This window comes from Pygocentrus nattereri, chromosome 24 (genome assembly GCF_015220715.1).
Source record: "Pygocentrus nattereri isolate fPygNat1 chromosome 24, fPygNat1.pri, whole genome shotgun sequence".
NCBI lineage: Eukaryota > Metazoa > Chordata > Actinopteri > Characiformes > Serrasalmidae > Pygocentrus > Pygocentrus nattereri.
Window position 1 is genome coordinate 27,617,481 of NC_051234.1, and position 22,541 is coordinate 27,640,021.

The 22,541-nt window shown below is 40.9% G+C and overlaps 1 protein-coding gene across 5 annotated transcripts in view; it reads right to left on the reverse strand.

Annotated features, from left to right (window-relative positions):
• cnksr2a (connector enhancer of kinase suppressor of Ras 2a) overlaps window positions 1–22,541 on the reverse strand; it is a 190,526-nt gene that overhangs the window by 21,719 nt on the left and 146,266 nt on the right. For all 5 annotated transcript variants that reach the window (XM_017724407.2, XM_017724406.2, XM_017724412.2 and 2 more), the window contains 6 exons: window positions 21,002–21,216; window positions 10,481–10,529; window positions 9,734–9,909; window positions 4,181–4,254; window positions 3,367–3,506; window positions 1,841–1,944 (listed from right to left, as the gene is read on the reverse strand). In XM_017724407.2, the coding sequence (XP_017579896.1) occupies window positions 1,841–1,944; window positions 3,367–3,506; window positions 4,181–4,254; window positions 9,734–9,909; window positions 10,481–10,529; window positions 21,002–21,216 (758 nt within the window). The remainder of the gene's footprint in view (window positions 1–1,840; window positions 1,945–3,366; window positions 3,507–4,180; window positions 4,255–9,733; window positions 9,910–10,480; window positions 10,530–21,001; window positions 21,217–22,541) is intronic.

Here is a 22,541-nt window from a genome sequence, read left to right on the forward strand (position 1 = left end):
TGAGTGTGAAAGATCCTATTAAATCTAACCCCAAACATCCTACACCTGCTCCTGTCCCTAAAGTTCAGAATGCATTTTAATTTCCTAAAGAGACATATTTTCAAGTGAAACAAGATATTTGTTTGGGAAATAATTGTGGACAGGACGTGATTTTATCATTCATAATTTGATTGGAGTGTGAAAAGCAGGCGTCAGCAGAATGAGTCTGTTTTGCAAAAATTAAGTTACCATAAATAGTTTTTGTCAAAAATGGTACTACAAGTATTACAATATTCCGATTGTGCAATTTCTGAAGTTTCTGAAACTTGATTCATTATTTGTTGAAAGCTCGATTTTAGTACATACTTTTTTTTTTAAGATGTAGATAAGACGAAGTGTCGGTCAACAGGCTGGCATTTAATCATCTACGATGCTTTTACTTGTCTTACACTTTCACAGCAAAAGCAAGAGAAAACAACTTCAGGACAAAAGCAGTCAGGTTATCTGTGTGTGAGTGTAACTACCTAATGTGTTTAAGCAAGAGATGGACTGTGTGTGTGTTTCTGTGTGTCTGTGCACGTCGCTCCATCATCAGCTGACCCGCCTTGCAGTCTCACGGTCCCATAGCGTCGCAGTGCGATATAAAACATTAGAAAACAGCGCAAATACAACCAAATGTATCTCATTTATCGACTGAAACAGCTCATAAGGAATTATTTTACAATCAGTCCAAAAACCAAAAATTAAAGTGTGAGAGTGACATGAGGAGAAGAAAGCTGGGAGTGAAGGCGATGATGGGTGTTCTCAATCAATGATTGGTCAGATTGGTGGGAAAACGTGCTAACATATTATTGGTTAATGCTGTCGCTGGAACACAGTGATGCAACCAAACATCATACAGCATTAACTCTTGTGTCTTGTTGATGTTTTTCTTACTCAGTGGTCAGGTGGACCCTGTATTATTGTTTTTTTAATCAAGACAGCCATAATAATTTATGCAAAAGTACCAGATGTTTAAAATATCACAAGTGGCCAGCCTAGTGTTCTCCTTTAGCAGCTGTAGCCAGTCAGCAGCCACACACACACACACACACACACACACTAACAGCAGGCCATGGAGGAGGAGAACAGAGTGAAGGGCACAGCATTCTTTCTTTCTTTCTTTCTTTCTTTCTTTCTTTCTTTCTTTCTTTCCTTCTTTCTTTCTTTCTTTCTTTCTTTCTTTCTTTCTTTCTTTCTTTCTTTCTTTCTTTCTTTCTTTCTTTCTCACAGTGTTAGCTGCATTCAGAATAGCTGGAGAATCTGAGGAGAGGCTGAGCGTGCCCCTGAATGAAAGCATGGATGATGAGAGGGATGTGTTTGGCATTGGTTCTTAACCCTTGCTCAAAGTCTTACAGGATTCCTGCAGGTAGCAGCAGTATACAGAATAACTGACAATCGGTTGCTGAAGGGTGGATGCTGTTTTTTGCTGTAGGATCAGCAATGCCACTAAAAACGTACTGATAAAAACAATGTTAATATGTTAATATAATGTTAATAATATTATAATGTTAAAACTCCAGTTTATCCCATCATTAAATTTTCACTTACACTTAATAACAAAGCAAACCACTGCAAAACACAAACCCTTAGGGTCGGGTTCACATTTTGGTTGTGTTTGGGTTGGAATAGAATCAGGAACTGCATCAGGATTGGGCTGAGTTCGGGTTTCAAACTTATCAGTACCAGTTAGAGAAAATCAGGTAGGGTCACAGAGCTGTCTGTTTAGGTTCAGGGTTTGGGCTTCAGCTTCATGCCTTTGCAGACTTCTATCGTGTGTGTGTGTGTGTATGTGTGTGTGTGTGTGTGTTTGCTCACTCACTGAGGGAGGACGAGGGTATGTGTCATAAGGGGGTGGTGGGCTGTCTTGCTTGGGTGTAGATGGTGTCTCGTTGTCTTCATGGTCACTTTCACTCCAGTAATCAGCTGATACAGAGAGAAAGAAAGAAAGAAAGAAAGAAAGAAAGAAAGAAAGAAAGAGGAGCAAGCGAGCGAGCAAGTGTGAGAGAGAGAGAGAGAGAGAGAGAGAGAGAGAGAGAGAGAGAGAGAGAGAGAGACAGTCAGCAGCTCATAGGAAACAATAATTAAATAAAGGCATGTAAACATATACAACACACGGTCACATAAAGATCTCCTCATGGGATCCTAAATTACATCATCAGGAGCAACCAACACACACACACACACACACACACACACACACACACACACACACACACACACAGGGATGCCTATGCAAGCACACACAGGAGAGGAGAGGAGAGAATGCATCTTCTTTCACTCAGCCTTTGTCCTGCTCTAGAGAGAGTCAGAGATAGAGGGCCATAACAGGAACAGAAGAGGGCAGAAAGAAAGAGGGAAGAAAGAAAGAGGGATGATGAGAGAGAGAATGAGGGGAAGTGTGTGCTGAGACACAGCGGGGAGTGTGTACAGAGACGGCTCCAATCTCTCTGTCTCTGCTCTCAGTGGAATAAACCAATTCTCCCCACTGATTCCTCCCTCAGCCAAACATCGCTGCCTCAAGTCTCTCTCCCATTCCCTTTCTCTTCCTCTCTGTGTCTCTATATTCTGTCTTTCTCTCTCTACACTGCCCTCATTCTGAAACAGCATCTCCTGTCATGCTACTCACTCATTAGCTTCATAGCAGAAAGGAGTAAGCAAAATAACATTACTGTCTATAGGAATTGGTGTGATTAAGGGCCTTCGAAGGGGCACTCAAAGAGATGTTCACAAGTGTCTTTATGCAAGTCTGCATCAAGTCACACATCTCTGAGATGCAAGTTCGAGTCAAATCTGAAGTCTGTGTGATGCCAGTTCAGTGTGCAGTCTTTAAGGTGCAAATTTGAGAAATATCCAAAGTCTTGTAGGTGCAGGTACAATTCATGTCTAAAGTCTTTGAGGAGCATATTTAAGTCAAAACTGAAAGTCTCTATAGTTTAAGTCCAAGTCAAGTCTAAAGCCTCTGAGGTGCAAGTCCGAGGCAAGTCTGAAGTCTCTGAAACACAAGTCTGAGTCAAGTCTAAAGTCTCTAAGGTACAAGTCTGAAGTTTCTATGGTGCAAGTCCATGTCAATTTTGAAGTCTTTGAGGTGCAAGTCTGAGTCAATTCTAATGTTTCTGAGATGCAAGTCTCAAACAAGTTTAAAGTCTCTGAGGTTCAAATCTGATGTCTCTTAGATTGAAGTCCACGTCAAATCTGAAGTCTCTGTGGTGCATCTTTCAGATCCAATCAGGCATCCCTAAGGACTGTGGGGCTTGAAGATATAAAATGCTGGATGATTCCATAAATTCTGTTTGTCACAGCCTGGCCCCACCCACTAGGGGAGGAGCTCTAGACCCTGCTCCTCACCCTGCTCCTGACGGATCTTCTCTCTCTCTGCGTAGCCAGCCGCTGCCATGTTTAGCCGACTCAGCCACCTGTTCATGTCATCCACTCCATCAGCTGCAAAGTAGAAACTCTTGATTTTGGGGTGGCATGCTTTGAAAGCACTATGACACAAACACAAAGAGGCAGAGAGGAGTCAGTGAATAACATATCAATACTACCATTTTTTCACCATTTAAAAAAACAACACTTGAACTTTACATTGTGTGAACATTTCATGATGAACCAATAGATATGATGCATTAAAGTTACATTATGTTTTAAATTTCATTAACAGATTATATAACTTAAGTTACAGTACTTACATATTAAGATACATAACACAGGGATGTATGGATGTAATGTTACTCAAAGACAGGTACACTGTAATAACTTATTATGTTAAGGTACATAACATATCAATGGCCAGAATGTACCAGTGGGTGTTTACTGACATACTTCTTTACCTTAAGGATCATATAGACAGTTTGCATTATTTTCCATGTAATAACCCTGAGGATGCAGTAAGCCTGGGATTTTAAGGGGTTAAACGAATGCAAAAAATTCCATGCAAATTGCTTAAACCCCTAAAAAGGCCTGGACCCATCGGCAGATCTAGGCTTCCATTCTTTACTGCTTTAAATTATGAATAACTTAGTGAGCTTGCATTGTTTTCCATGTAATTTCTAAATAATAAGCCTTAGGATGTAATAATCCTGGAAATAACACTTTGTTTTTTTACAGTCCAAACGCTCCAAAATACATGCATACAACAGGCAGTGTTCGCAGAGGCACTTACTACTTCTTGCGGCACTCGCTGGCACGGTCAATCTTAAACTCTGGGAGACTGACGAAGCCTTCAGCTTTCTCGTCCTAACAGGAGAGACAAAGCAGAGAGAGAGATAGAGAGAGAGAGAGAGAGAGAGAGAGAAAGAGAGACAGAGTGTGAGAAAGTCAGGTCATCTCACACACACACACACACACACACACACACACACACACACACACACACACACACACACACACCTACACACAACTGTAATGACACCTCCATCCTCATTAGGAGTCACACCTCCTTCCTTTCTCTAGCCCCGGCTCCATTCTTCTCGTGTGGAGAGTTTGCTGCAGCACTTTAAGCCTCGTGACAGGGACTTTACAGGAATAAATGAAAGACATAAATCGTTGCAGGGCTCCGTAAGCCTGCCTGTGTTTGCAAAACCCACGCAGCCCAGCACACAGGGACGAGATCATCAATTACAGCGCAGCGAGGCAGGGGCTGAGGCATCCCTCTGGAGCTGAAACAGGTTGAGCAGAGCCACAGCTAAAAGAGCCCCCTGTACACCAAAATCCCCCTCTATATAAAACTCACCCATTTCTACACCCATCTTACCTCCTTTACATAAAACTCAGTCCCCTCTACAGTAAACCCACCCCATCAACACCACACTCACCATCTCTACATCAAACTCACCCCATCAACACCACACTCACTATCTCTACATCAAACTCACCCCATCAACACCACATTCACCATCTCTACATCAAACTCACTCCATCAACACCACACTCACCATCTCTACATCAAACTCACTCCATCAACACCACACTCACCATCTCTACATCAAACTCACCCCATCAACACCACACTCACCATCTCTACATCAAACTCACTCCATCAACACCACACTCACCATCTCTACATCAAACTCACTCCATCAACACCACACTCACCATCTCTACATCAAACTCACCCCATCAACACCACACTCACTATCTCTACATCAAACTCACCCCATCAACACCACACTCAACATCTCTACATCAAACTCACTCCATCAACACCACACTCACCATCTCTACATCAAACTCACCCCATCAACACCACACTCACCATCTCTACATCAAACTCACTCCATCAACACCACACTCACCATCTCTACATCAAACTCACCCCATCAACATTCACCATCTCTACATCAAACTCACCCCATCAACACCACACTCACCATCTCTCCATCAAACTCACCCCATCAACACCACACTCAACATCTCTACATCAAACTCACCCCATCAACACCACACTCACCATCTCTACATCAAACTCACCCCATCAACACCACACTCACCATCTCTACATCAAACTCACCCCATCAACACCACACTCACCATCTCTACATCAAACTCACCCCATCAACACCACACTCACTATCTCTACATCAAACTCACCCCATCAACACCACATTCACCATCTCTACATCAAACTCACTCCATCAACACCACACTCACCATCTCTACATCAAACTCACCCCATCAACACCACACTCACCATCTCTCCATCAAACTCACCCCATCAACACCACACTCAACATCTCTCCATCAAACTCACCCCATCAACACCACACTCACCATCTCTACATCAAACTCACCCCATCTACACCACACTCACCATCTCTCCATCAAACTCACCCCATCAACACCACACTCAACATCTCTACATCAAACTCACCCCATCAACACCACACTCACTATCTCTACATCAAACTCACCCCATCAACACCACACTCACCATCTCTACATCAAACTCACCCCATCAACACCACACTCACCATCTCTACATCAAACTCACCCCATCAACACCACACTCACCATCTCTACATCAAACTCACCCCATCAACACCACACTCAACATCTCTACATCAAACTCACCCCATCAACACCACACTCACCACCTCTACATCAAACTCACTCCATCAACACCACACTCAACATCTCTACATCAAACTCACCCCATCAACACCACACTCACCATCTCTACATCAAACTCACCCCATCAACACCACACTCACCATCTCTACATCAAACTCACCCCATCAACACCACATTCACCATCTCTACATCAAACTCACTCCATCAACACCACACTCAACATCTCTACATCAAACTCACCCCATCAACACCACACTCACCATCTCTACATCAAACTCACCCCATCAACACCACACTCACCATCTCTACATCAAACTCACTCCATCAACACCACACTCACCATCTCTACATCAAACTCACCCCATCAACACCACACTCACCATCTCTACATCAAACTCACCCCATCAACACCACACTCACCATCTCTACATCAAACTCACTCCATCAACACCACATTCACCATCTCTACATCAAACTCACCCCATCAACACCACACTCAACATCTCTACATCAAACTCACTCCATCAACACCACACTCACCATCTCTACATCAAACTCACCCCATCAACACCACATTCACCATCTCTACATCAAACTCACTCCATCAACACCACACTCACCATCTCTACATCAAACTCACCCCATCAACACCACATTCACCATCTCTACATCAAACTCACTCCATCAACACCACACTCAACATCTCTACATCAAACTCACCCCATCAACACCACACTCACCATCTCTACATCAAACTCACCCCATCAACACCACATTCACCATCTCTACATCAAACTCACTCCATCAACACCACACTCAACATCTCTACATCAAACTCACCCCATCAACACCACACTCACCATCTCTACATCAAACTCACCCCATCAACACCACACTCAACATCTCTACATCAAACTCACCCCATCAACACCACACTCACCATCTCTACATCAAACTCACCCCATCAACACCACATTCACCATCTCTACATCAAACTCACCCCATCAACACCACACTCACCATCTCTACATCAAACTCACCCCATCTACACCACACTAACCATCTCTACATCAAACTCACCCCATCAACACCACACTCAACATCTCTACATCAAACTCACCCCATCAACACCACATTCACCATCTCTACATCAAACTCACTCCATCAACACCACACTCAACATCTCTACATCAAACTCACCCCATCAACACCACACTCACCATCTCTACATCAAACTCACCCCATCAACACCACACTCAACATCTCTACATCAAACTCACCCCATCAACACCACACTCACCATCTCTACATCAAACTCACCCCATCAACACCACATTCACCATCTCTACATCAAACTCACCCCATCAACACCACACTCACCATCTCTACATCAAACTCACCCCATCAACACCAAACACACAGCTATATACCAAACTTACTCCTGTCTACACCACACTCAATACTTCTACACTAAACTCACCCATCTATATCAAAAGCACCCCTCTATATTACACACTTCCCCTCTACATGAAATTCATCCCTCTACATTAAACCTATTCCCCTACATCAAAACCACCCCTCTAAACAAACTCACCAGCTCTACATCAAACTCTTTCCAATCTACATCAGATTCACCACCTCCAGATCAAACTCTTTCCAATCTACACCAAACCTACCCCCTCTACACCAAACAATTTCTCATCTACACCAAACTCATCCCCTCTACATCAAACTCTTTCCAGTCTACGCCAACCTCACCCCCTCTACACCAAACTCTTTCCAATCTTTATCCCTTTTGATTAACATCTCTGATGACAATCCGGCTGTTTTATAGCCTGTTTATTTTAAGTCCACACCAGAGTTTATCCTTCTGCAATACTGCATCTTTGCTAGTTTGTGCTTTGCCTTTATTAACAGCAACTCATACTACAAGAACGATATGAGCATCTGTAAAACAACAAAGTGTTAAAACAACAGCACTATGTAGAATTATACAGCACAGCACTGATGTGCATCAAGAAATTCTTGCTCTGATACTGAACTCTCTCGTTTGGTCCAGATCATTGCAAACATGCGTTCCAACCAGCAGCAAACTGAAACAAGGTTCACTAGAAGTGGATGGAGATCAGTGCTTTTGGCTGGACCACAGTTTAGTTGTTTGCTGGGGACCTGAATATGGGTAGAGTTTGCACATTTTGAAATGGACTAAATAAAAAGGTTCAATAGGCCCAGACCAAACAAGGTAGGCGTGAAAGAGTGCTCAGTTAAAAATATCCAAAGTGAGATTTTTAAAATTCACACAGAGTAGTAACATATACTGTGGCCGAATGCATTCATTTGTGTATTGCAAGCAAAGCATATTTAGTGGATTAGTGAGCTGCAATTCCTCTCACAGAACACAAACCCACAAAGGTTTTACTTTTCAGCAGAAATGGAGATTTTAAATGGTTCTGATAATGAGTTTATTACACTCTCAGAAAATAAGGTACGACACTGTAACTGGGGCAGTACCCTCCTTGTCCCTGGGGTGGTACCCTCAGGGGTACATCTCTGTACCTTTAGACAGGGAACATAACTGAACCAGAATCTACTGAAATTATATTTTCTAAGTTGTACTGACTCCACACACCCTGTCTCGCCTCCAGGCTTTTATTAAATGGATCTTTTTAAAAACATTAGTTTATATATATGTATATGTATATATATATATATAGATATAGGGTGGGCCATTTATATGGATACAGCCAAATAAAATGGGAATGGTTGGTGATATTAACTTCCTGTTTGTGGCGCATTAATTTATGGGAGGGGGAAAACTTTTCAAGATGGGAGGTGACCATGGTGGCGATTTTGAAGTCAGCCATTTTGGATCCAACTTTAGTTTTTGCAATGGGAAGACGGTCGTGTGACACTTCAAACTTATTGAGAATTTCACAAGAAAAACAACAGTGTGCCTGGTTTTAACGTAACTTTATTCTTTCATGAGTTATTTACAAGTTTCTGGCCACTTGTAAAATGTGTAACTTTACAGGAGAAGGAAAAAACCTACTTTACTTTTAATGCAAGTCAATGGAACCAGACTTTTTTCACAAGGGCCATTTCTTTTGGGACATTCATCATGAAATTTACACACAATGTTAAGGACAACAGGCATTTTCAAAAACCGAAAAATGACAAAAAGGAAGACACAAGGTTTTCTTCTGACAGCAGCAATAAGCATCCTGAACTCAGAAAGTGGGGGGTACTTTGAAAAGTGTTTGGGTGAAATCGCCTCTCCAGCATCCCAGGACTGTGGGCCTGAGGGAGTTGCCACAGTGATGAGAACAACCACAGAAGAGGCTGTAAGATGTAGCCATTTGTTCTGCTGCTTTGTTACCTGGGATTTATTCATCTCCACTGAGGCTGGAGCAACACCAATTAAAATCTCCTGTAAGCTCAGCCCTGCGTGCTCCTGTCTGCTCATCTAACCTCCCTCTCTGACTCTGATTCAGCTACAGATGCCACTAAAACAGCGATGCAAGACATTCATACCTGGAGTACTTCACCTGATCCCTGCTAAATACTTACAACAACATACACACATGCTCAGTCAGGTTCCTATTCATTCTTAATGAAGGTAGCTAAGCAGCTTTACAGAGCCACTCACCTCCTCGTTCATGTACCAGTAAAGGCAGGCGTCTTTCAGGACAAACCAGTACTTCTTCCACTTCTGCGAGAAGTAGCTCTTGGCATCCTTCTTTTTCCACAGCCAGCCTTCGCAGTCGCCCCGGCCCAGATCTTTACACGAAATTCTCCTCTTACTGATGGAAGACAGGGGACCTCCTACAGATTCAACCCAGATACAGAATAGTAAAGGGAATATCTCTGTGTTTGATTGGAATATGGAGTAAATACACTACAGGCCAAAAGTGAGGAAGCAAGCCCTGATTTATCTTAAACTTTCAGAAACATTTTACCATTAAAGGGCATGGAAAATCATTTTTAAATCAGAGCTATGGAGACATTGTTAATGTTTAATTTCTCAATCCATACAGTCCAATAGCAAAAGTTTGTTTTAAATTCACTGTTTCACTTGTGATGTCACAAAAACCAACACATTTACATACACCACCGATTCAGCCTACCATAGTTTAGCTCCACCCACTGAAATTATAAATAGTGTTTCAGCCCAGACTTCTTTTTGAATGAGGGCAGCTAAAGTTAATGCTGCATCCAAATTTTTGGCTTGTAACTTATGATGGAGATCAAATGTGCTGTATATTATTCGCAAACAAGAAAAGTATATTTGATGGACAGAGGCATCCTTGGCAGTATTTGCATTTGTATTATATGTTAAATAAATGTATGAATGACTAAGAACATGAAAAATTATTCAAGATTTATTCATACAAACCTTTGCTCTTCTTCTTGGACTTGGACAATAGGGAGGAACCCTGGAATGTCTGTAAAAACATCAGAGAACGTGACTTTAATGAGCAATGATGGAGAGAAGAAGGAGAAAGTAACAGACTAGATCGACACTGAGTTGGTTTACATACACTTCACAATCCGATAACTGCAGAAAATCAGATTTTGTCAGTAATCCGATCAACGAGATTACAGACACTAATCAGATTTCTACTCTGCAACCAGCCTGAACCACTCACAGAAGAAGATGTGACGTAAATGTACTGTAAAACTCAAACTCCACGCCATCACTGAATATATGAATATACATCATCTAGAAGATGAAGAGTATTTAAATCCTTAATTTCCTCAAGCATGTATTTGGTTTCACCGCTGACCCAAAAGTGTTTTCCTGCCCTGCCATCTCACAGCGCTGCCTGCTTATTTCTGGTTCCGTGGCCTGTTTTCACACATGCCCAGACTGAGAAATCCGAAAAAAATCAGAGTAAGAGTTTCCATGCGCTGAGTAAACTGATTACTGAGCTAAAATCCAGCTCTCTTTATCAGATTTCTAGACCTTACTCTGATCTAAGAAATCAGAGTGTGCCATTTACATGACCATTTGAATAATCAGGTAACTGCAGAAATCTATAATCAGATTGATTTTAAAGTTCCTATAAGAAGAGCTCAGTGGTTTGATATTCTTTCAAATGGATGATTATTAGAGTTAAGACTGATACACTATGAAGCACTGACCTGAAGGTGGAGATTGAACAGATAATATAAAATTACATCTAAAATAGAATCAAGTGATTACAATTGATTATAATAATATTCAAGTACACAATCATTTACACTGTGAAATTCTCAAGTTGCTTTCACGTGGAAAAAAAGTGTGACATTCCCTGAATTCCATTTCTACATACATACATAATATATAATACAAAAGCAAATAACATATTTACAAGTAACTTAAAATTACACAGAAGCGCCAACAAGTAAATACATTTTATTCAGTATTTCATGTGCCCACTCTTTATCTTTATTACAGCTTCCATTCTTTTCAGGAGACCCACTTTCAGATTTTCAAAGGAATTTCAGGGATATTTTTCCACACCTGCAAAGTTCAGTCTTAGAAGTTGGTTGCATTTTCCAACTGTCATGATCTGAGTAATCCCAACATATTTAGTAATGGCCTGGAGTTTATCAGTCCATTGTTCTGATATGACCAGCAACTTTATTTGATTTGCTTAAATGGACAATGAGTGTAGAAACAAGGGGGTGTATTTAATGAAGTGGCTGGCTGGTGTATAATCAGCAGATTATAGTTCAGACAGTACCATAAAATTACTGAAGTGGACTCATAGTAACTAGAGGAATGATATGAAGCGCTATAACACCTGCATTGTGTTAGTGCTACCTCTCAGAGGTGCCTTAGCATCAGGTGAGCAAGTGGAGAGCACTCTACAGTAGTCAGGTCCAGTCTCGGCAGAGTGATATGATGGGTGAAGAAGGTCTTTATGAGACTGGCCCTGTCCCAGAGAGAGCTCTCAGCACCTCATCTCAGACTGACACAGAAAGAGAGAGAGAAAGAAGGCAATTTGGGAAATTCTTATGACTGGAGTGTCAGAGGAAGAGAGGACCAAGAGAAATGAAAAGAGAAGTGGAAGAAAAATGGCCCGACAGGAGAGTCTGCCAACACGCCTGCTACTCTAGTGTACAATCACAAGAAATATGGAAACACATCAACAACTCGCAGACAATCATCTGTCTAGTTATGATGGACTAAATTCAGAGCGCTGGGAGAAAGAAAGAAAGAAAGAAAGAAAGAAAGAAAGAAAGAAAGAAAGAAAGAAAGAAAGAAAAAAGGGAAAAAGGAGTAAGGAAGGAAGGAAAGAAAGAAAGACAAAGAAAAAGACAGACAAGGAAGGAAGGAAGGAAGGAAAGAAAGAAAAGAAAGAAAAGACAGACAGAAAGAAGGAATGAAGGAAGAAAAAAAGAAGGAAGAAAGGGAGGAAGGAAGGAAAGAAAGGAGGAAAGAGCGATGGAAGGAAGTTGGGAAGGATGAAGGAAGGATGGAAAAAAGAAAAAGCAAGACAGAGAGAGAGAGACCAGCAGAAAGAGAGAGTGATAAAACTGAATAAAAAGAAAAAAATCAAAGAGAAAGAACACAAGATAACAAAACAGAGAGACAGATGTGAAGAAAAGAAAGATAGAGAGATAGAAAAAGTGATGGAGACAGAGTGAAAGTGTGTGAGAAAGAGAGACAGAGAGAACATAGGGAGATAGGGAGTGACTGAGAGACAGAAGGACAGTGAGAAAGAGAGAGAGAGAGACATAGGGAGATAGAGAGTGATCGAGAGAAAGAAAGACATTGAGAGAGGGTGAGGGAGAGACAGAGAGAGAGACATATGGAGGTAGAGAGCGATCAAGAGACAGAAAGACATTGAGAGAGAGAGAGTGTGAGAGAGAGACAGAGAGCGAGACATAGGGAGATGGAGAGCGATCGAGAGACAGAAAGACATTGAGAGAGAGAGAGTGTGAGAGAGAGACAGAGAGCGAGACATAGGGAGATGGAGAGCGATCGAGAGACAGAAAGACATTGAGAGAGAGAGAGTGTGAGGGAGAGACAGAGAGAGCGAGACATAGGGAGATGGAGAGCGATTGAGAGACAGAAAGACATTGAGAGAGAGAGAGAGTGTGTGAGAGAGAGACAGAGAGAGCGAGACATAGGGAGATGGAGAGCGATTGAGAGACAGAAAGACATTGAGAGAGAGAGAGTGTGAGAGAGACAGAGAGAGAGACATGGGGACATAGAGAGAGAGAAAAAAAAACCTTTGCATGATTAAAAGGTTCTCTGCATTCTCTGAGTGTTCTTCAGATTGATGGAGAATGTGTTCTAGATGGTTCTATACAAAACCTTTTTGAAAAGGGTTCTACACGGCACCAAAATGGGTTCTTCTATTGTAGCAAGCCTGACATCACAACATTTCTGTACATTTTAAAGCACAAATAGTGCTGAATTTGACAAACTGGGCAAAACATTCAAAAATCTAGCCAATGAAATAGTTATGGCACATTTTATATTACATGTTTTATTTTTTCTATTATGCTAAACACAGCAGAAAAACGGAAAATGTGTTCCGGATTTCAGGTAAAATGCCATATTTAAGTGCCCTGTAATGACAGAATTGTAATTTTGATGTTCGAATATTTGCACACAACTCTCTCATGCTGGAAGGTATTTTTTCTTCAGTCTTCTACTCTCAGTACCCATCTATCGTCCATTACTGTGGCTACTTTCTGTCCTCCTCATCATTTCCATCCTCACTCTCTATCTCTCCCCTTCTCTTCCCTCCATCTCTCCCTTTCTCTGTCCATCTCTTTCTCCCCCTCTATTACCAGGGTCAGAAAATAGCTCTACAGCTCTCTCCGAAGAGTGACGAAGCTAAATTGAGAATGGAATTGCTTTCCAGCACTACTGTTCATAAAATGCAGCGCTGCCTTCAGGGAACAAGTAGGAACCTGCTGTCAATTCGCATTCACCGAGTCCAACAACACACAGCCAAAAACGGCCTCGTGCGACATCACAGCCGTAGGAACGTCTGTGGTAAGCATGCTGCACATGCTAGACTAAACTGCACTTGACCGCTGGACATTCGGGGGTAGACCGGAGGCTTTTCTTCTTCTCGCTGCTGGTAAATTAACAATCATGGATGTTCTGGTTAAGCAAGGGGCAGCAGGAATTAAGCAACTGGACTGGGGGCACTGGGCTGTGTCTAAAGCTTTTCGACAAGCCGTTTCCTTTAGAGAATGAATATGTGTGCGTGTGTATGTGTATGTGGCGTCCAGTCGATGAAGTGACTGAGCAAACACTCTCCTTCAGTGCAAGCAAGGCCATCGCACTGGCTCAGAACAGTCTGAAGCTGCGTAATTCACATAATGCCCAATTATGCTGACCATCTATTGGCTGATACAGAGCTTTCATCTGATACCACTGCTCTGGTAAAGGGGAATTCCACTGATTTTCCAAAATATTCTGCATAATTGAATTTAATTTAATTGCATTTAAGACATAAACAAAGTCATTCAGGTTGGTTTAATGTGAGGGATTCTAGAAATACCTACCAAGCCAGAATCGTTGTCCTAATAGTAACCAGGCAATAAAAATGCCATAAAATGGATACAAATTCACTGATTTTGTTTTATGGATGTTTTGGCCTAAAATGTATTATTGTAAACCCATTGATGGCGAAGGGGCAATACAGGGCGTTGTGGGCCAAAATAGTCCCCTAAGAAAACATTTTTTTTCATATTTTCCTCTATTTTACCATCAACATAACATATAAAACTCAGAAGACACCTGCAGACTTACTAGGCATTTTAGTGTTGACCTCACATTCCTATTATCACCAATAAAAAAAAAATCTTTATAATTTATGTACTTTTCTATAATGCATCATCTTTGACTTTGTTTGCATCTCAACACTTGCATAAGGAAGAAATTTCTCTGTAAGTCCATAAACATGCAGTTGAAGTTATTACACCATAATGACGTCCATGCACCAACATTCGTTTCACGATTGTACAGTTTTTTCTAGTAGGTGTATTAATTTGCACCGTTACAAAGGCCATAACTAAGAAACAGTAAGGAATGTGGACTGGACATCGATAGATGATCCATTTAACCCTATCTGACCATGTATCCCTTAGCACTTAATTCAGAACATTTGGCAATGACCCCTTTAACTCTGCTGCCAGAGGAGTTACAGAGGTGTGTGCATGCTCACGTCAGCTAGAGTGAAATGCGTCAAAGTGTAGAGATTTCTGTGTGCTACTGTGTTTTCTATCACTGTGGAAAAGAGGCACAAAGAGGCTTTTTATCGTTAGATGTACTGCAAAACAATGTAACTGATGTGTCATTTATATTTCTATTAATGTGTTTGCTTGCTCAGAAAGGCAGTTTGTGGCCCCAGCTAAACAAAAATCTACACATTTGTTGATTTTCTATATGCGATGCTTTCTGTATGTACGTTTATAGTGGTCATTTCAACGGTGGAATGGTAGTTGAGTTATAAGACGTTTTTATTAATATAATTAATATAATTACAATAAATATATGCAAGAGTAAGAGAACAACAAAAATGGAGATACAAGACTCTGTGTGACAGCGATGATATGTCCAAGGACGATAAACTTGAACTGCATTGAACCCCAGACTTACAAACACCACTCCTCAGAAACTCTACCCTGGCAGGCAGCAGCTCACTGTGAAAGGATCTTAATCAGCTGCTACAACAGACATCTGCACTGTAGTTGTAGTGTAGGTCAAGGGCAGTTGACCAGAAGAAGCCTGGATGCCAGGAGGAGATCATGTGGGCAGCAGTGGCTCCAACTGACGAGGTGACGAGTGGCTGAGCTTATACAAATATTCACAAACACACACACACACACACACACGCATTTGGAAGGTGTGTGTAAACAGAAGCAGCATGAGCTGCACAGTGAAAGTCACCCTAACACAGGACTTCAACACTCCAGCTGAGAGCACACGCTGACACCTTTGACACCTCTGCGGTTCTATATATAGAAGCTAGTTTGGAGGAGAAAAGACATGAGGGTACCCAAAACCATCCCTCTGGTGGACAGTGCTATCTGCACCGTAACCACAAGCCACCCCACCAAATGTACTGAACACATGGCAGGAGCCATGTGTCTCAAGTTCAGCAACATCTACGCAGAGCAATATGCACTAAATTGTCACTGGGGTGGTACCCTCTTGTCATTGGGGTGGTATCCTCTTGTCACCGATGTGGTACCCTCATGGGTTCGTCTTTAGTAGTTTTAATAAAGGAACACAGATGTACCGCAATCCATTTCAATCATTTTTTAAAGTTGTGGTTAGGGAACCGGAAGGTCGCCGGTTCGATCCCCTGAGCCGAAGTTATGTGACTGAAGAGCCCTAAAGCAAGGCATCTAACCCACAACTGCTCCCCGGGCGCCGTGGATAGAGCTGCCCATCCGGGCAAGTTTGGTCACTGCAACCTAGTGTTTAATTTAATGTTCAGCTTTAAAATATCAGGATATGAAAAGCTTACTTAAGGTACACAATTGCACCTTAAAACCTCTGTTGTACCTTTGAGGGAACATTTACAGTGTTTGTACCTTGAAAGAAAAATTTATCTGCACAGAACCTTTTTAATGACAATGTGTGGAAACATCACAATACTGTACAATGTAAGCTATCATTCTGTAGTTCAGTGAGTATTCTGTAAAAAAGCTTTGTGATTTTAACTTAGAACACTAAGTAACCTGACTGCCTTAAAATGTTGAGTTCACTGATCATCTGTCAAGAAAGCATTCATTTACATTACATTCTACTAACACATTATGTTGAAAGGGAATTAGTTTTTTTTTCTTTGGGGACTATTTCGCCTCACAACACAATGCATGTGTCCTGTGCCGTAAATCTACTGTAAAATGATGTTTTAGGCCAAAGCTTGTCTCTAAAATACCATAAAGCAATGTCATATCAATTCCCTGACATTTTTGTGAGCTAGCTTTTCAAATCATGTCAGATGTCTGGTTCCCATCACCACTGCTGTGAAAAATCCTGACTTGTCAACTTTCTCTATATTTCATATCAAACCACTCAAAGTGACTGTTTTTTCTTAAACCAATTCATGATGCAAAAATTAGGAAAACTCTGTGGTATTTCTCTCTATGTTTAATATAAGACTATGAAGCTGACCTTTTAATATCAGCGCTGTTAAAGCCAGAACATAAACACAATTCCCATCTATTTTTAAGGTCCCTCAGTTAAACTATGCAAGATTCTTCTTCTTCAGTGATACTGATGGAATATATTTACATGGAAATGTGTGTGATTTACAAAACTGGAAGGGAATTGAATTTCATCATAGGCGAGAAAGCATATCAACAAAGGTCTTTTATTGTGTTTTAGTGCTACTTTTTAAATGGGGCTTGACTTTTTGATATAAAGAAAATTGCAGTTGTGCTTTATCTCAGCATGGCCATCTTTGCAAAGAGGTGTGAATTGATTTCACAACAGGAGTTTCTCACCCCCTTTCACCCCCATTGCTCGCTAGCAGCTCAACACAGAGTTGCAACATTTTACACTCAGAGCCAACAATGTCCTAGTGATCTTAGAGTAACGGGAAAAAGTATTGTCTTCATTTATATTAATTAAAAAATAGCACAGTCGATTTCCTTTCTCTAGCGGAATGGTCACTATGGGGCCTGTTTATCTTAGGTAGTTAAGCATCACATCATCCCGTCCCCGACTGTACTCAGCATCAGCTGAACAAGACACTCAGCAATGACCTCACATAGCGCTGATCAGTCCATCTCTATTTAAAACCGTAGATCTGAGCAATCTCTGCTGAGCAAAAATAGCTCACACGTGCGTATCACGGACAGATGGAGCTCATCCAATCACAGAGCTTGACTCAGCATGGTATATGACACTGTGACAGGGCCCCGCCCACACCTACACAGACACCATCTGCCTACTCAGCATCCGTATGTGCCTGGAGACAGACTCGCTCACACACACCTCAGTGTGTCACCTACTTTCAGTGTCACCACGAGACGCCACACAGCTTTCCAAACAATCATCAGCAGCCTGTGTGTGTGTGTATGGAGGAGGTGTGTGTTCGTGGAGAGAATGGATCTGCTGCAGTCTCCTGTCCTGCAGAGGGAGAGCCAACTCACACAGCTCCTACTAATAACCTCACTAACAGGAGGTCTGATCTCACACACACACACACACACACACACACACACACACACACACACACACACACACACACACACACGGAGAGTGCGGATATAAGATTCCATTAAGAAAGGGCCAAGACGCTCCTGCTGAAAGCTAAACACAGACGGCCTGCACGAACTAATTTCTGCACAAGCCTCTGCTGGCAGCAGGCCGAGAAACCTTGGGATAGAGGAGAGAAAGAGAGGACCTGAATGAAAGCACTTGATGTTCATGGTGTGAGAGCCCATTTGTGTGAGCATTAAAAAAAAAATTCTGACCTCACAAAGACTCGATTATGAAGGATTACTTTGATAGAATTACACAGAAGTGTAATATTGACAATAGTTCCAACACGGGAATCAAACAATTCAGATAATTAATTGCTAATAATCACAGTATTTTCAGCAGTTTACTGTGATTAATTACATTTAACACTAAAGAAATATTACTTTTTAAAAGAATATTAAGAAATATTCAAAAGCAGACAAAATAAGCTTCTGCATTTATTATTTTTAATAATTCAATGGCATAATTTTAATCACTATAAATAGCAGAACTCTTCCACTATTAGGACCCAAACAACCCACTCACACAACGAAGTTGAAAGTCAATGGAAAAAAACTGTAGTTTTCAAAACTGGACTTCAGAAAATGATTAAAAGCTGCAGAGAAAATGGGCTTCCTAACAGCCACCTGTAAGACCTGGTAGACACCAAAACTGCCCCTTTCAGATGAACAGCCCTTAGGAGAGGAGAAGCTTCCTCAGATCTAAAAACATCCATAGGTGTTTCTGCCCATCCTTCCACTGTGAGAAGACACCTCAGCATTATGGGTCTGAAAGGATGTGCAGCTGTCAAGAAGCCTCACTGAGAAAAGGAGAAGCTTCAAAAAAGAAAAAAAAATCTGCAAATCAAACAAAGAAGCTGTTGGGTTTCTCAGAACAATGCACTGACCACACTCAGAGTCCAGACCTCAACATAGCTGAATGTGTTTGGGATTACTTGGACTGTGAGAATTTGTAGAAGAAACTTCTGAGAGTGAATAGATGTTAAATATTCATGTAGATGTGTTTGAAAAACTGGTAGCATATCTCCTGAGAAGAACTGAAGCTGTAAAGTAAAGAGTGGACAAACTAAATACTAAAACTTTTAATGTTATAGTTTGTTGTTGTGGCTTCTGTTTAATTTTCTGTTAAGTATGTTTTCAAATTTTTTTCTGAAGCTGAAAAATGAATAGTAGATGGTCTCTACTGGGGGTCTGCACAATACTAGGTAATAACAGATACTGGAGAAGCACTGTCCAGTGTAGTCTGCTGAAGGCACTGAAAATACTGCTTTTGAAGCCCTTTAAAAGCTGTATTTGAACAGCACGGCTCCAATTACAGATTCGATAACAGAAGTGTACAGCAGGTGAGCAGCCGCACTTCAGCCTGTACTGCTATAGTTTGAAGGGTCAAACTAGAAAAGAGTGTTAACCCAGAGGATCCAGCTGGGGTCAATCAGGCCCCAACTTTTGACTAAGTAACATGTGTTGGTCATGGACCCCTCCTCCTTTAGCTTTCTTTTCTCCAGATTTTTTATGTCTGAAAATAGTTACAATTTTATTTTGGCCAAAAAAAACAAGCATAATGTATTGAATATTCATTCCAAAATCGATGCAGTTAAATGACTCCCAGTGCATCACAATACACAAGCCACGTTTACATGCAGCCTAATAATCCATTAATAATCCGACTAATAGCTTAATCAGCATAGAATACATCCATGTAAACACCTCAACTGTAATAGATTGGTCCATTTATAACCGTAATAGACAAATACAATTTATATCCCATTAAATGAGGTGAGTAATCCTGTAAATAATCTGTTAAAAAGATGAATAATAACCATGTAAACACCTGTATCTGATTACATTCCCAATCGGAAAGTTTAAATCCGTTCTGCATGTGCGTCACATCATAGTGAAAGTTTACAACGTTCAACATGGCGAAGTCTGCAGAGGACACGACGTTTATGCTCTGATCTTTAAAAGATGGTGGTGGGACGGGCGTTCAGCGTTTTCCTAAGTCTGACATAATTTTAAAGCAATTAAAAACTCAAGCACTGCTCACTGCTGCTCGTCTCACTCTGACTAGAATAGAATAGAATTAACAACAATTTGTCACTGAGTTTTCACACCGTGAAATTAGACCTCCGCATTTAGCCCATCTGTGCAGTGAAACACCCACATACATGCACACTAGTGAACACACACACTAGGGGGCAGTGAGCACACTTGCCAAGACCAGTGGGCAGCCCTATCCACGGCACCCGGGGAGCAATTGGGGGTTAGGTGTCTTGCTCAAGGGCACTTCAGTCATGGACTGTCAGCTAAGGGGATCCAACCTGCGACTCTCCAGTCACAGGGCTGGTTCCCTAACCTCCAACCCACGACTGCCCCCCTTAAACTCACGTGATGCCCGTTGTCATGGTAATGTCTTCACTAAGTGGTACTCCATGAACGTCTACACTAAGTGGTGTGAATGTAGAGGGAGATTTCCATCAGACTGCTGAGTAGAGTGAGTATATAAACACCTCAGCCCTAATCTATAATCAGAATGTATTCAATCAGATTGGCGAAAGTTTCTGCATGTCAACACAGCCACTGAAGGACTTCTACACCCCTACATTATGCACATAACCACAGGCGGAGAAATCTGTTTTACACATGACTCCCCTCTAGAGAAGAAGACCTGGTTGAGAATACTCACGTGGTACAGCGAAGTGGAATCTGAGCTTGGTGTGGACATGGACTCCTGACGCAGGACCTCCATCTGCAAGGCAGGGAGCAGGGAGTAGTGGGCGGGGCTTCCTCCCTTTTCGCTCTTCTTCTTTGTCCGCTTGCCCGTGTCCCGCTTTGCGCTGCGGCTGGTCAGATACTCCTCTGGAACCTTCTCTTCACTCACGTACCGCAGCATAGAGTTCTCTGAGAGAAAGAGAGAGGGATTAACTAGAGCAATAATCACATTGCCCATGCAATGCAAAATCCTGCCATCAAACGTAGCGTAAAATGATCACAGAATGTAAACTTTACTGTGCCATAGAGACTATGATGTTATCTAACAAAACCATGGATGCCTGAATGTTAAGTTTTCAGGAGAAAGAATAAACGTTATTAACTTAAAATGGAAGATGATTGGACAAGATTTTTTCAACATTAATTCTGGAGTGCGTCTATTAATCCTTTCACTATGAATTTTTAACACACTAAAGCTGGCAGCAGGCATTTACAAATTCTTAAGAAATTAAAATTGACAATGACAAAAAAAAGATAGTAGGTTTTGTGAGATAGTGGTTTAAATATATACTGCTTTTCAAACGTTTGATATGACAGATACATTCCCAATTTTAATGAATATTAGCTTGAGCATTTATAGCATCATTATTGTGGCAAGAACTTCAGCTTCATATGAATTATGTATGTCCTGAAAAGAACATGTAGAATGCAATGAACAGTAATCTAAACGCAACAAAAAAAAAAACAAACTCAAAAGATTTGTACTACCTGCTCACCATACATGCTGCCAATGCCATTCATTTTCAGGGACACTTAGCAAAAGTTTTATATATATTTTTTTAGATATTTAAATATATATATATATATATATATATATATATATATATATATATATATATATATATATATATATATATATATATATATAAAGCCAGCTTAGCTAGTAATTCTTAATAAAGCTTTCCACAGTAGAGTTTGTGCCTTAAATTAATTAACTGTTTTGAGCTGATGCAATAAACTAAATGAGATGAAGTGGATGTATCTTACATAGTTACTCATACCTCTTTAAAACTTTTCTACTTGTTTTTACATAAATCTTTCTGCTTTTCCAGTTTCCCAAACTGAAACTTAATAACAAATACTTTTCATTAAAGTTTTTTGCATGTTTATAATAAATACATAATATTCATTCATTCCAAATTATATATATATACAAAAATCAATAATCTTATTATAAAGCATACTGCAATTATCATATTATGACTAGGCAGGGTTATTCTAAGGAAAACAAATCTAAAATGTCTAAATATTGTCAGTATCAGTGCTATCTTGGGAATTACAGCTCCACACATTTTCCACCATTCCAACCATATAAATTATGTCAATTTAGATACAGGGCTTGGGAATGCGATGTAATAAAACAGCATTTAATGGGTAATCCGCCATTTTGGCAGGGTTCGCCAGTCTAGGCTGGTCTAGAACAGTTCAAAAGCATTAAATGCTTTCGTTGACTT